Genomic DNA, 12,695 nt, shown 5'->3' with positions numbered 1-12,695 from the left:
TCTCTCCCTCAGCCCCAACCAGTCCCAGCAGAAGACTGCCCCTCCCTGAGCCTGGTTCTGCTGGAGGTTTCTTCCTGTTAAAAGGGAGATTTTCTTTCCCACTGTTGTCAAGTGCTTGCTCACAGGGGGTCGTTTTGACCGTTGGGGTTTTTCCGTAATTATTGTATGGCCTTGCCTTGTGATTTGGCGCTATATAAATAAAATTGATTTGATTTGAATTGAAATTGAAATACTGATTAAATCTGTCCAACATAACCAAAGCATAACTACAGTCTTAAATTATTATGTGCCACTTTTGACTAAAGAGCGAAACAGAATACATGATACTGTCCCATTTAATTTTATTTAAGCCCCAGTCTCACAGTACACAGCCATAGCTGGATGAAGGATAAAAAGTCAAAATGTCAAAAATCATTGAGAAAAGGTGGGTGAAAGATCCTGCACTCTTCCCATCACTGAAAAGCCTGTGAATCAAGCGAACTCAAACAGAATGAAATACATAAATAATTAAAATAGTTGATAAAACATTCTTAGTGCTATTGTTTCTGTAAGAAAACATTGCTTTTTCATCCCAAAAATGAACAATTCATGAGCAATACAAGAATGTTTCGTTCAGCTCGTTGAAGCTTTAGTTATTAATTTGTTCAGATATCGTTGCGTTCGTCAATCTTTGCTCAAAATGGCAGACTTGGGAGTTTGAAGGAAACTGGATGAAAGTCAAACGAAATGCTAATGTTACAAAAACTAAGCAAACGATAAGAAACTGTCAAAAACCAAAGCAAAACAAAATACGGACGAATTGAGGTTGTCGTTCAATAGTCGTTTCAACAGTTTAAAAATTCTGATGAAGCGCCAGCAGGAACAAAGTTGGACAAACGTTAAACGATGCCTCTGAAAGTTAACGAAAATCCAGATTTCTTGTTTGTTTGGGCTTCGTTGTTCTTCATTAGTGCCATGTGACCAGGACATTAGGCTGTGGATGATTCATTTAGTTCAAATAGGCCACTATAAATTAATGTTTAAACATGGCTGTTTTCTGTGTTTAGGATTATTAAAAATGCACACCAAAACACACAGGGAATAGCTTTGTATCTCATTTACATGTATCTGCATTGATCAAGGAGCACTGGGCAATGGAGGTGGGCGCTACCGGGAATTTTGGTATTGATCCGATACTGTTGTGTGGGCCGCTGAAGAGGAGGTACTGATGGCCCACCACCACCAGATGGCGCCCTGCTTGAAGTGCGGGCTTCAAGCACGAGAGGGCGTCATAGCAACCAGGAGTGACAGCTGTCACTCGTCATCAGCACCAGCTGTCACTCATCCACATCACCACCACCATAAAGGCCGGACTGCAACTCCACCTCCCCGCCGAGAAATCAGCTACCTTGGAGGTAATTTCTCTGCTACACTTAACTCTGATTTAGAGTCTGAACTTCTTTGCAGCCGTTTTCCTGTGGTGTTGCCTTATCTGAGGGATTGGTGTTTGGTGTGATCAGCGACGGCTTCGCTTCACACTCCAACCAGATAAGTGGTTAGACAGGAGCTGCACGAGTGTGTAATTGGAGGTGGAGGTGCTCCCTCCCAAAAGAACACAGTTTGTGGGATTACTGAGTGTGCTTACTTACACTCACCGAGTGTGCTTACTTACACTCACCTGTGCTGTTTTTGTTTTCTGCCAGCAGTGCCAGGTCTGACAGCTGGAGATGGTGGCCACCTGGGGACTCAGGACTTGGCGGCTCCGGTGTTCTTCAGATCCGTTGGCGGTGAGGGCTGTGTGGGATCCGGCTCGGTTCTGGACGGGCGTCTCCTATTCTCGAGCCTGCCCACACATCACCCAACGTGTAATTGACTGTAGTTCCAAACTTGTTATTGTCTGTATTCCGTTGTGCACAATTTACAACATTAAATTGTTACTGTTTGGCTTATCCATTGCCCGTTCATTTACGCCCCCTGTTGTGGGTCCGTGTTCCTACACTTTCACAACAGGATTTCTCGGCCAGCGTCATGGATCCCGAGGGGCATCAACCATCGCTTGAACAGCCAATGGAAGAGCGAGGTGCACAGGCGCCAGCAGGAGGCGTGTTAGGTGAGCTGTAGCACATCGTAACCGCTTTTACTGCTCGGTTGGACTTAGTTACCGAGCAGAGCATTGTTCTCAATTGAAGGATGGAGGCTCTCACCGCCCAGGTGGAAGCGCATGCCCAGGGCGCTGCTGCAGCACCTCCTCCTGCTGACCGAATGCCAGAAACAGACATTCCACTGGTCGTTCAACGAACCCCCCCCACCTTCCCCTGAAGCATACATAAGTCCTCCGGAGCCGTACGGAGGCTGTGTTGAGACGTGCGCGGACTTCTTGATGCAGTGCTCGCTCGTCTTTTCACAGCGTCCCGTCATGTACGCGTCAGACGCTAGCTGGGTGGCTTACGTTATAAATTTGCTTCGAGGAGAGGCACGCGCCTGGGCTAACGGCGCTCTGGGAGCAGAATTCATGGCTCCTAACGACATATGCTGGGTTTGTGAGGGAGTTCCGACAGGTGGTTCGACCACCCTCATAGAGGCGAGACCACTTCAGCGTGCTGCTGTCGATAAGACAGGGGTGGTCGGAGCGCAGCGAAGTATGCAGTTGACTTCTGCATCGCGGCAGCACGAGCCGGCTGAATGCTGTTGCGTCCCTGGTCCTTAAGGAGCACCTGGTGGCGAAGGATGAGCCGTGGGATTTAGACGGGCTTATTAACCTGGTTATACAGTTAGACACCGATTAACAGAACACCGACGGGAGCGAGACGAAGGGCGTGGTCAGGCACAAGCCGTCCCTCTTCCTCCCGGGTCCGAAAGGGAGCCGACTTCCCCACGCTCCACAGCCAGGGCACTCCACGTGACGACAGCTCCCCTGCTGATGTTGCTATGAAAACGAGCAGGGCCAAAAGGCGACCAGATCAGAGACAAAGGAGGCTGATCCGTGGGGAGTGTTTTCTCTGCAGCTCAACCGAGCACACACACAGAAAAGATGCCCCAAACGGTCAATACAGCAGCACTCGTCCTTAGAGACTGGGCTAAGGGTGGGTCACAATGCCCACGTGGGGAGACCCCGAAAATCTGCACGCATCCCAGTCACGATCCTAATGGGGGATCTAACCCTTCACACCCCAGCACTGGTGGACACGGGGGTCCGGAGGGGAATCTGCTGGATAGCAGATGGCAAAGGAGTTGGGCTCCCTCTAGTGGCCTTACCGTCACCATTGTCGGTGCGGACACTAGATGGCACCCTTCTTCCACTAATCACACACCAGACACAGCCAGTGACATTGGTTGTGTCTGGAAATCACAGGGAGGAGATTGTGTTTTATGTAACACCTTCTACCTCCCGAGTGATTTTGGGTTTCCATGGGTGTTAAAACACAATCCCCGGATTGACTGGTCATCTGGGGTTGTGGTTCAGTGGAGCGAAACCTGCCATCGGGTGTTTAGGGTCCTCGGTTCCACCCGGTGTGACAGCTAAGGAGGAGGTTTTAGTCCCCCCCAATCTGGTGGGGGTGCCAGCCGAGTACCATGACCTTGCTGACGTCTTCAGCAAGGATCTGGCACTCACGCTGCCCCCTCACCGTCCGTACAATTGTGCCATTGATTTGATACCGGGCGCTGAGTACCCGTCCAGCAGCTGTACAACCTCTCACGTCCGGAACGCAAATCAATGGAGACCTACATCCGGGACTCGTTAGCTGCCGGGTTGATCCGGAACTCCACCTCCCCGATGGGTGCTGGTTTCTTTTTTGTGGGCAAGAAGGACGGCGGACTCCGTCCATGCATTGATTACAGAGGGCTGAACGAGATCACGGTTCGCAACCGATACCCGTTACCTATGTTGGATTCAGTGTTCATGCCCTTGGATGGAGCCCAAATTTTCACAAAATTGGATCTTAGGAATGCTTATCACCTGGTTCGGATCCGGGAGGGAGACGAGTGGAAGACGGCATTTAACACCCCGTTACGTCACTTTGAGTACCTGGTCATGCCGTTCGGCCTCACCAATGCGCCCGTGACGTTCCAAGCGTTGGTTAATGACGTCTTGCGGGACTTCCTGCATCGGTTTGTCTTCGTATATCTACACGATATACTCATCTTTTCTCCGGATCCTGAGACCCATGTCAAGCATGTACGTCAGGTCCTGCAGCGGTTGTTGGAGAACCGGCTGTTTGTGAAGGGCGAGAAGTGCGAGTTCCACCGCATTTCTTTGTCCTTCCTGGGGTTCATAATCTCCTCCAACTCCGTCGCCCCTGATTCGGCCAAGGTTGCGGCGGTGAGAGATTGGCCCCAACCAACAAACCGTAGGAAACTGCAACAGTTCCTCGGTTTTGCAAATTTCTACCGGAGGTTCATCAAGGGCTACAGTCAGGTAGTTAGCCCCCTGACAGCCCTGACCTCCACAAAAGTCCCCTTCACCTGGTCGGATCGGTGCGAAGCCGCGTTTAGGGAGTTGAAACGCCGGTTCTCGACTGCACCAGTTGTGGTGCAGCCCGTTCCCAATCGCCAGTTTATAGTTGAAGTGGACGCCTCTGACTCAGGGATAGGAGCCGTGCTATCCCAGAGCGGGGAGTCCAACGAGGTTCTCCATCCATGTGCCTACTTTTCCCGCAGGTTGACCCCGGCTGAAAGAAACTATGACATCGGCAATCAGGAACTTCTTGCGGTGAAGGAGGCTCTTGAGGAGTGGAGACACCTGTTGGAGGGAGCATCAGTACCATTTACGGTTTTCACGGACCATCGGAACCTGGAGTACATTCGGACCGCCAGGCGTCTGAACCCCAGGCAAGCCCGCTGGTCACTGTTCTTCGGATGTTTTGACTTTCGGATCACCTACCGCCCGGGACGAAGAACCAACGATTTGACGCCCTGTCCCGGGTACACGAAGAGGAGGTCAAGACGGAGCTGTCAGACCCGACGGAACCCATCATCCCCGAGTCCACTGTCGTGGCCACCCTCACCTGGGACGTGGAGAAGACCGTCCGGGAGGCCCTGACACGGAGCCTGGACCCGGGGACAGGTCTGAAGGACAAGTTGTACCTCCCACCAGAGGCCAGGGCTGCGGTCCTAGACTTCTGTCACGGTTCCAAGCTCTCCTGTCATCCAGGGGTGCGAAGGACCGTGGCAGTGGTCCGGCAGCGCTTCTGGTGGGTGTCTATGGAAGCCGACGTCCGGGAGTATATCCAGGCCTGAACCACCTGTGCCAGGGGCAAAGCCGACCACCACAAGGCCCAAGGCCTCCTCCAGCCTCTGCCCGTGCCTCATGGCCCCTGGTCTCACATCGGCCTGGACTTTGTCACGGGCCTCCCGCCGTCCCAGGGCATGACTACCATCCTCACGATAGTGGACCGGTTCTCCAAGGCGGCCCACTTCGTGGCCCTCCCGAAGCTCCCGACGGCCCAGGAGACTGCAGACCTCCTGGTCCACCACGTCGTGCGTCTGCATGGGATTCCATCGGCTATTGTCTCAGACCGTGGTCCTCAGTTCTCCTCTCAGGTCTGGAGGAGTTTCTGCAGGGAACTGGGGCCACCGTGAGTCTCTCGTCCGGGTACCCTCCTCAGACGAACGGACAGGCAGAGCGGGCGAACCAGGAATTGGAGCAGGCCCTCCGCTGCGTGACCTCTGCGCACCCGATGGCCTGGAGTAACCATCTGGCCTGGATCGAGTACACTCATAATAGCCAAGTATCGTCTGCTACCGGCCTCTCCCCGTTTGAGGTGTGTTTGGGGTAACAGCCCCCATTGTTCCCGCTAGTGGAGGGAGAGGTCGGGGTGCCCTCGGTCCAGGCCCATCTGAGAAGGTGCCATTGGGTGTGGCGTACCGCCCGCTCTGCCCTGCTCAAAGCCCGGACGAGGGCCAAGAACCATGCAGACCGCCGGCGTGCCCCGGCCCCTACATATCAGCCTGGGCAGGAGGTTTGGCTTTCCACAAAAGACATTCCCCTGCAAGTGGAATCCCAGAAGTTAAAGGACAGATACATTGGACCTTTCACCATACTCAAAATCCTCAGTCCAGCCGCAGTAAAGCTGAAGCTGCCAGCTTCGCTGCGGATCCACCCAGTTTTCCATGTGTCATCAAACCTCACTACATTTCACCCCTCTGCACCCCCGGACCGGCGCCACCTCCTGCCTGGATCATCGACGGGAGCCGGCTTGGACCGTGCGTCGGCTCCTGGACGTCTGTCGGAAGGGCCGGGGGTTCCAGTATTTGGTGGACTGGGAGGGGTATGGACCCGAAGAACGCTCCTGGGTGAAGAGGAGCTTCATCCTGGACCTGGCCCTCCTGGCCGACTTCTACCTGCGGCACCCGGACAAGCCTGGTCGGGCGCCAGGAGGAGCCCGTTGAGGGGGGGGGGGTCCTGTTGTGTGGGCCACTGAAGAGGAGGTACTGCTGGCCCACCACCACCAGATGGCGCCCTGCTTGAAGTGCGGGCTTCAAGCACGAGAGGGCGTCATAGCAACCGGGAATGACAGCTGTCACTCGTCATCAGCACCAGCTGTCACTCATCCACATCACCACCACCATAAAGGCCGGACTGCAACTCCACCTCCCTGCCGAGAAATCAGCTACCTTGGAGGTAATTTCTCTGCTACACTTAACTCTGATTTAGAGTCTGAACTTCTTTGCAGCCGTTTTCCTGTGGTGTTGCCTTATCTGAGGGATTGGTGTTTGGTGTGATCAGCGACGGCTTCGCTTCACACTCCAACCAGATAAGTGGTTAGACAGGAGCTGCACGAGTGTGTAATTGGAGGTGGAGGTGCTCCCTCCCAAAAGAACACAGACTGTGGGATTACTGTGTGTGCTTACTCACACCCTGTGCTGTTTTTGTTCTCTGCCAGCAGTGCCAGGTCTGACAGCTGGAGATGGTGGCCACCTGGGGACTCAGGACTTGGCGGCTCCGGTGTTCTTCAGATCCGTTGGCGGTGAGGGCCGTGTGGGATCCGGCTCAGTTCTGAACGGGCATCTCCTATCCTCGAGCCTGCCCACACGTCACCCAACGTGTAATTGACTGTAGTTCCAAACTTGTTATTGTCTGTATTCCGTTGTGCACAATTTACAACATTAAATTGTTACTGTTTGGCTAATCCATTGCCCGTTCATTAAGCCCCCTGTTGTGTGTCCGTGTTCCTACACTTTCACCCACAGATACCAAGTAAATACAGGCCCAGTATCGCCGATATCGATACCGATACTTTTTCATATTTAAGCTTCATAGATCCAAAGGATCCAAAAGACCCAGGATAGAATTTCGCCAAACATTGTACATGACAACAAAATACTTTATTACAATCAACATTTTTGTTTAAAAAAATATCACTCAACACAACTTAAAATCTCCTGAGGTAGAGAGCTGACAAACCACAATACAAGGGTGTGCTGCTCTGTGTTGTGTGACACAGTGCAGCGCTGCTCTTACAGACAGAGAATAGACTTTGATGAATCTGCGTGCGCAGCAGTCAGTGCGTGCGGGAGAGAAAAAGCTTGAGTATCGATCTTTTTACATGTGGATCGTTCAATATCAATACCAGCGTTGGTATCGATATTATCGATATTAGGATCAATCCGCCCACCTCTACTGGGCAAGTTAGGGGCAAGTTATCAAACATGGTAAACGGACACAATTTCTTAACCTGAAATTGTTTTTAGCCTTGAAATATTAATCATGTTGCATGCACAAACCTCACCAATCTGTATGTTTAACACCCAGAATTTTGGGCACTTGGGTAGACATACCCAAAGTTGCATATTCCAGAATGCAAACGTTAAATGGACAAAATGCTGTATTTCCAGACTGAGAGTGCAGATATGCCAGGAGTATTGTTAGTTTCAAGAAATAGAGAGATCTGTTCCTCTATAAACTTGATAAAACTATCATCTGAGAGTAGTGTAGAATTAAATCGCCAATGTCTTGAGGGGTTTGGGATTCCGGGGAAATTCATTAACATTGTCAGAACAGCATGGTCGGAGATGACTATACTCTGATAGTCACATGAGCTGACTTGGGGAGCAATTTTGTCATCCACAAAAACATGATCTATCCTGGTGAATGTATTGTGCACTTGGGAGAAGAAGGAATATGCCCTATCATCAGGATGAAGATGGCGCCAAACATCGGAGATTCCGCCCTCTGACAGATAAGATTGTATGTACGAGGCTGACTTAGTCCTCATAGCTGGCTTTGAAGAGGGGAGATCTAGTACTGGATCCATCCAGCAATTGAAGTCCCCACCCATGATTAGGTAGCGTGAGTCTAACTCTGGAAGCTTGGAAAAAGTTTTTTCAAAGAAGGTGACATCATCCACATTTGGAGCATAAATTTTAACTAGGACAACACTGGTATCAAAGAGTTTCCCAGAGACAATTAAGAACCTGCCATCTCTGTCAGCCATGATGTGAGTTGGTTCAAACAGTACATCCCTAGACATGAGAATGGCCACCCCCCTTGCCCTAGCCAGAAAGTAGAATGAAAACACTGCCCTGCCCATTTGGAAAATAACTTAAGAGTGCTCAGATGATTGCAGGTGAGTTTCCTGCAGAAACACAATTTCTGCCTTTAATTGTCTGAGATGGGTTAGCACCTTTTTCCTCTTAACAACATGGTTCAGACCCCTGACATTCCAGCTCACCAAATTAACTTGTCTAGCCATTACCATTTAAATGAGAAAAAGAAAGGAAGGAAAACTAAATATATACATATACATACATATATGCACATGCATGTACCGACACACAGAAGATAAGAAGAAATAGATGGACCTGCACGTGTGCCTGCTGTAAAAAACAGAACCCTCCCCACTCCCAACCCTACCCAGAACATCCAAAGAACAAAGAACAGACCTTCTTAGCACTACCCAAAAAGCAGCTGACTCGAACTGCAGCTGCATACTTCTCCCACGCACTACTCCATACATATACTTCCCTGTGTACCTACTCCTTCTCCCTGGATTGAAAGTTAATCAATATTTAACATGTTGAAGAGAATGTTAACGATAAAAAACATGATAGCCGCTGGGGCTGTAAGCCGTATGTCTCCTCTGGCGCAACTTGCCCCGTAAACATTGTCCAATGGCTTGCAAACAGAGAGGTCCAGAACTCAGTTGCCAGCCGAATAAGCATGGTGATGTGTCATAAATCAGACCAACATAAACAGGAACGCTGTTCTTGGTGTACTGTAGACAAGTGCTACTACAAACGAGGCACTTAAAGAAGAAGAGGGAAAAAAAAAGGGAGGGGTGATGGGAGCACCTAGCTGGGAGCCACGTAACATGGCCATCCTTGGGGTTGAGTAGGCTGGTGCTACCAAGGTGAAGAGCCCTTATTAGAGTATTATTATTAATTTTTATTAATATTTATTAATTATTTATAATTAATAATAATATTTTAATTATTTTATAATAATTAAAATAAATAAATAAATAAATTAAACATAAATAAATAAATAAATAAAAAGGGTGGGGGTCGGTGGGAGCACTCAGTTGGAAGCCACGTGACATGTTCAGTTTTGGTACAGGGTAGGCGAGAGCTACCAAAATAAGGAGACCAATTTAGTGTAAAAAAAAAAAAAAAAAGGGGGGAGAGGGGTGATGAGAGCACCTAGCTGGGAGCCACGTGACATGGCCAGTCCTTGGAGTTAAGTTGGCTGGTGCTACCAAGATGAAGACCCCTAATTAGAGTTATTATTATTAAATTGTTATTAATATTAATTTATTATAATTAATATTTTAATTATTATTTTATAACAAAATAATTTTACAATTTTATTTAAAAAAAAAGGGGGGGGGGGATATCGACGATAAGGGCACCCGGCTGGAAACCACTTGTGCTGTCTGATACGCTGCGCTGTGGCGCTACAATCAGCTGTCGAATCACACTGGCTTTGGGTCAGAGCATCGGCGTAACATGTCATGTCATACGGGTGTCACACAGTTACTGTACATCACTGCAGATTTAGCGCTGTGACGCCAGAAAGTCCTCAGCATCCTTCACAGAGGCGAGGCGTTTCCTTCCACCGTCTTTGGTTGTAATTCTCAATTTGGCCGGGTACAGCAGCGATGGCTTGAAACCCCGCTGGTAAAGTGCCGACATCACCTCTCGGTATGCTGTCCGCTGCTCCATAATTTCAGGACAGTAGTCCTCAAAAATTGCCACCGGTTTCCCCTGGTAGAACAGCTTCCCTCTCCTTTTGCGGGCCTCCTGGACGATCAGTTCTTTAAGCCTGTAGCTATGAACCCGTGCAATCACCAGCCGTGGTTTGTCCCCGGAGCGCTTGGCAGTCGGCGCTCTGGGGCTTGGTCTAATTCCAGGGGCGAGCTCAGAACCCCTTCACCAAGGATTTCAAGCAGGAGCTTTGAAAAAAGGCAGTGGGCTGCATGCCCTCCGCAGACTCAGGCACTCCCGCTATCTGTATGTTGTTGCGTCGGCTGCGAGATTCGAGGTCGATAGCCTTAGCCTTTAGCTTGTTGTAGCCCTGCTCCAGAGCACCGAGCTTAGCCTCCATCTCCTCCAGCTTGTCACTAATTTGGTTCACTTCGGCTTCCAGGGAAGTCAGTCTCTGTCCGTGGTCGGAGATGGTTGTTTGAACACAGTCTAGCTTAGTTTCAAGGGAGATCATGGCCATTTTAAACTAGCGGAGAGGGCTGCTTTATGCTCCTCCAGTAGCTTAGCCAGGGCTGCCATGTTAGCACCTGCCGACTCGTCATCTTTTTTCCCGTCTTTCCTGGCTGACTTCGCCGCCATTCAGACTTCAGGCAGTAGTAGATTGGTAGTAAAAGCCAACGCTGCTATGTAAACACACAGTTCTTGTTAAATATTAATTTACATTGAGATGTTGCGGGAGCACGAGCGACGAGCGTCTACTCCATTCGTGACCCGGAAGTCCTCCTCCTATAAACTGAAATCTTGATCCAGAATCCAGATCCGGCTCTGGATCACCTCCAAAATTTAATGGAGTCTTCTATGATCTAATATCTATCTGTGGTAAAAATGTCTGAAAAATCTGGGCAGTAGTTTTGACGTAATCCTGCTAATAGACAGAAAAAACAAATAAACGCTGATGATTCTATTACATCCTTGGTAAACGTAACAAAGTTGGCAGACAAGCATTAGCTTAATAATCATGGTGGAATAAACACCAGATAAAAACACAAGTAATATATTTGTTTCTTTGATGGAGTTCAAAAAAAGGGTTACCTTTCAAATATTTTTCTATGGACTGATGATGTCATTGATGTTTTTTTAATAAGAGGATAGATGGGTTTTATGGTGTTCCTCTTGGAACTGTGATATTAATGTAGGACAGCTTCTAGAAATTGACTCACAATGTTACATGATGTCCAAACTGAAGGTTATAATTTTCTTCTTTTCTTTTGTTGCACTAATTATGTGGACTCAACGAAAAGCACGTTTGTTTATGTGTAAGGTCAGGTAGAGAGAAAGCTTCATCATAGTCTAAATAAGTTTTGTGTTTGAAGTTTTAAGCTATGGAAGGGGAAAGGAATGATCTATGTTTACAGTGTATACGGTGTTTATCTCCGTGATGGAGACAGGTGGCTTGTTTGATGTATGAATGGAGAAATTAATGGGAAAAAGCCGCCTCCTCACCAGAGCAAACTCATGGGAGACCCGTCCATCAGGAGGCAGTTTGGCACCAAAGCCCAGTGCAGGGAACATTTTATCGCTGTCGTAGTCCTGGATGATTTCTCCAACAGCCCGCAGCGCCATGGCGTAGTCGTTCAGCTGGTACGGGCTCATGTAGTGCAGCGAGGTGGGCTGGGACGGGTTGCCTGAAAACCCAACGGTAGAACACACATCAGGCTCAGACTGTAACTATGGCGGCACCCCTCTGGGCCGTGAGTCATATTACTACATAAATACAGCTGCAATGGAAAAAGAAATCATCTCAGTAGTTGTCTGAAACCTCAGTGGGCACCACTGGACTGCAGTTTGGTAATGATGTACCCTCCAGCTGTGGGCTGTCCTTTAATTTTGATGATAAAGGCTATGACTGCTCTGTCTGAACTAAATTCAAGCTACTTGTTCAAATGGTCCTACATTTCTAGGCAAAAAAGGGTATGACTGGAATTCAAACCCCTGCATTTGACTGTAATGTTAAACCATCAAGTCAGGTCTGGGGGCACTTTGGGTCTTGATCATAGACTGTAAGTAAGGTGCATTCAAAAAGTGTCCAACCTTATTTTATCCCATGGAAACAAATAAAGCATGTGAGTTGTCATTTGGTGGGGAGGTGTAGGGAATTTTCTTGTGCAAGTGTGAATTTTTTCTCATCTGCAGAGCACATCAGTCGCTAGCAGTCAGTCTTAGAGTGGACGCGTGTGCTGAGCACCCTTCGGATTCTCATTTGCTATAACATGATGGAACAACTTGAGCAAAGGCATTGCATGAAATTTTGCCAAATACTTGGTGATACCCAAGTGGAAAGCAACAAGATTCAGCAGGCTTTTGGTGATGATGCCATGAGCAAATAAAAGAGCAGTATAACCACTTCAAAATAGGCAAATATCAGTGGCTATGTTTACATGCCATTAATATTCGGGATAAGGTCAATATTCCGGTTCTGAATCATTAGGAATAACCCATTTACATGCTTAAGCAGACAGAGTTACTCCTGTATACATGGTCACTGGTATCATTTGGAATATCCCCATCTAAAC

The 12,695-nt window shown here is 48.7% G+C and overlaps 1 protein-coding gene across 1 annotated transcript in view; it reads right to left on the bottom strand.

Annotated features, from left to right (window-relative positions):
- Window positions 1-12,695, bottom strand: part of LOC117515333 (copine-8-like) — a 414,918-nt gene that overhangs the window by 40,431 nt on the left and 361,792 nt on the right. Inside the window, exon 15 of the mRNA XM_034175840.1 lies at window positions 11,626-11,807. Coding sequence (XP_034031731.1) covers window positions 11,626-11,807 — 182 coding nt within the window. The remainder of the gene's footprint in view (window positions 1-11,625; window positions 11,808-12,695) is intronic.

Source organism: Thalassophryne amazonica, chromosome 8 (assembly GCF_902500255.1).
Source record: "Thalassophryne amazonica chromosome 8, fThaAma1.1, whole genome shotgun sequence".
In the NCBI taxonomy this organism is placed as follows: domain Eukaryota; kingdom Metazoa; phylum Chordata; class Actinopteri; order Batrachoidiformes; family Batrachoididae; genus Thalassophryne; species Thalassophryne amazonica.
Note: the sequence above shows the minus strand (reverse complement) of the source record. Positions and strands in the feature narration are given on the sequence as shown.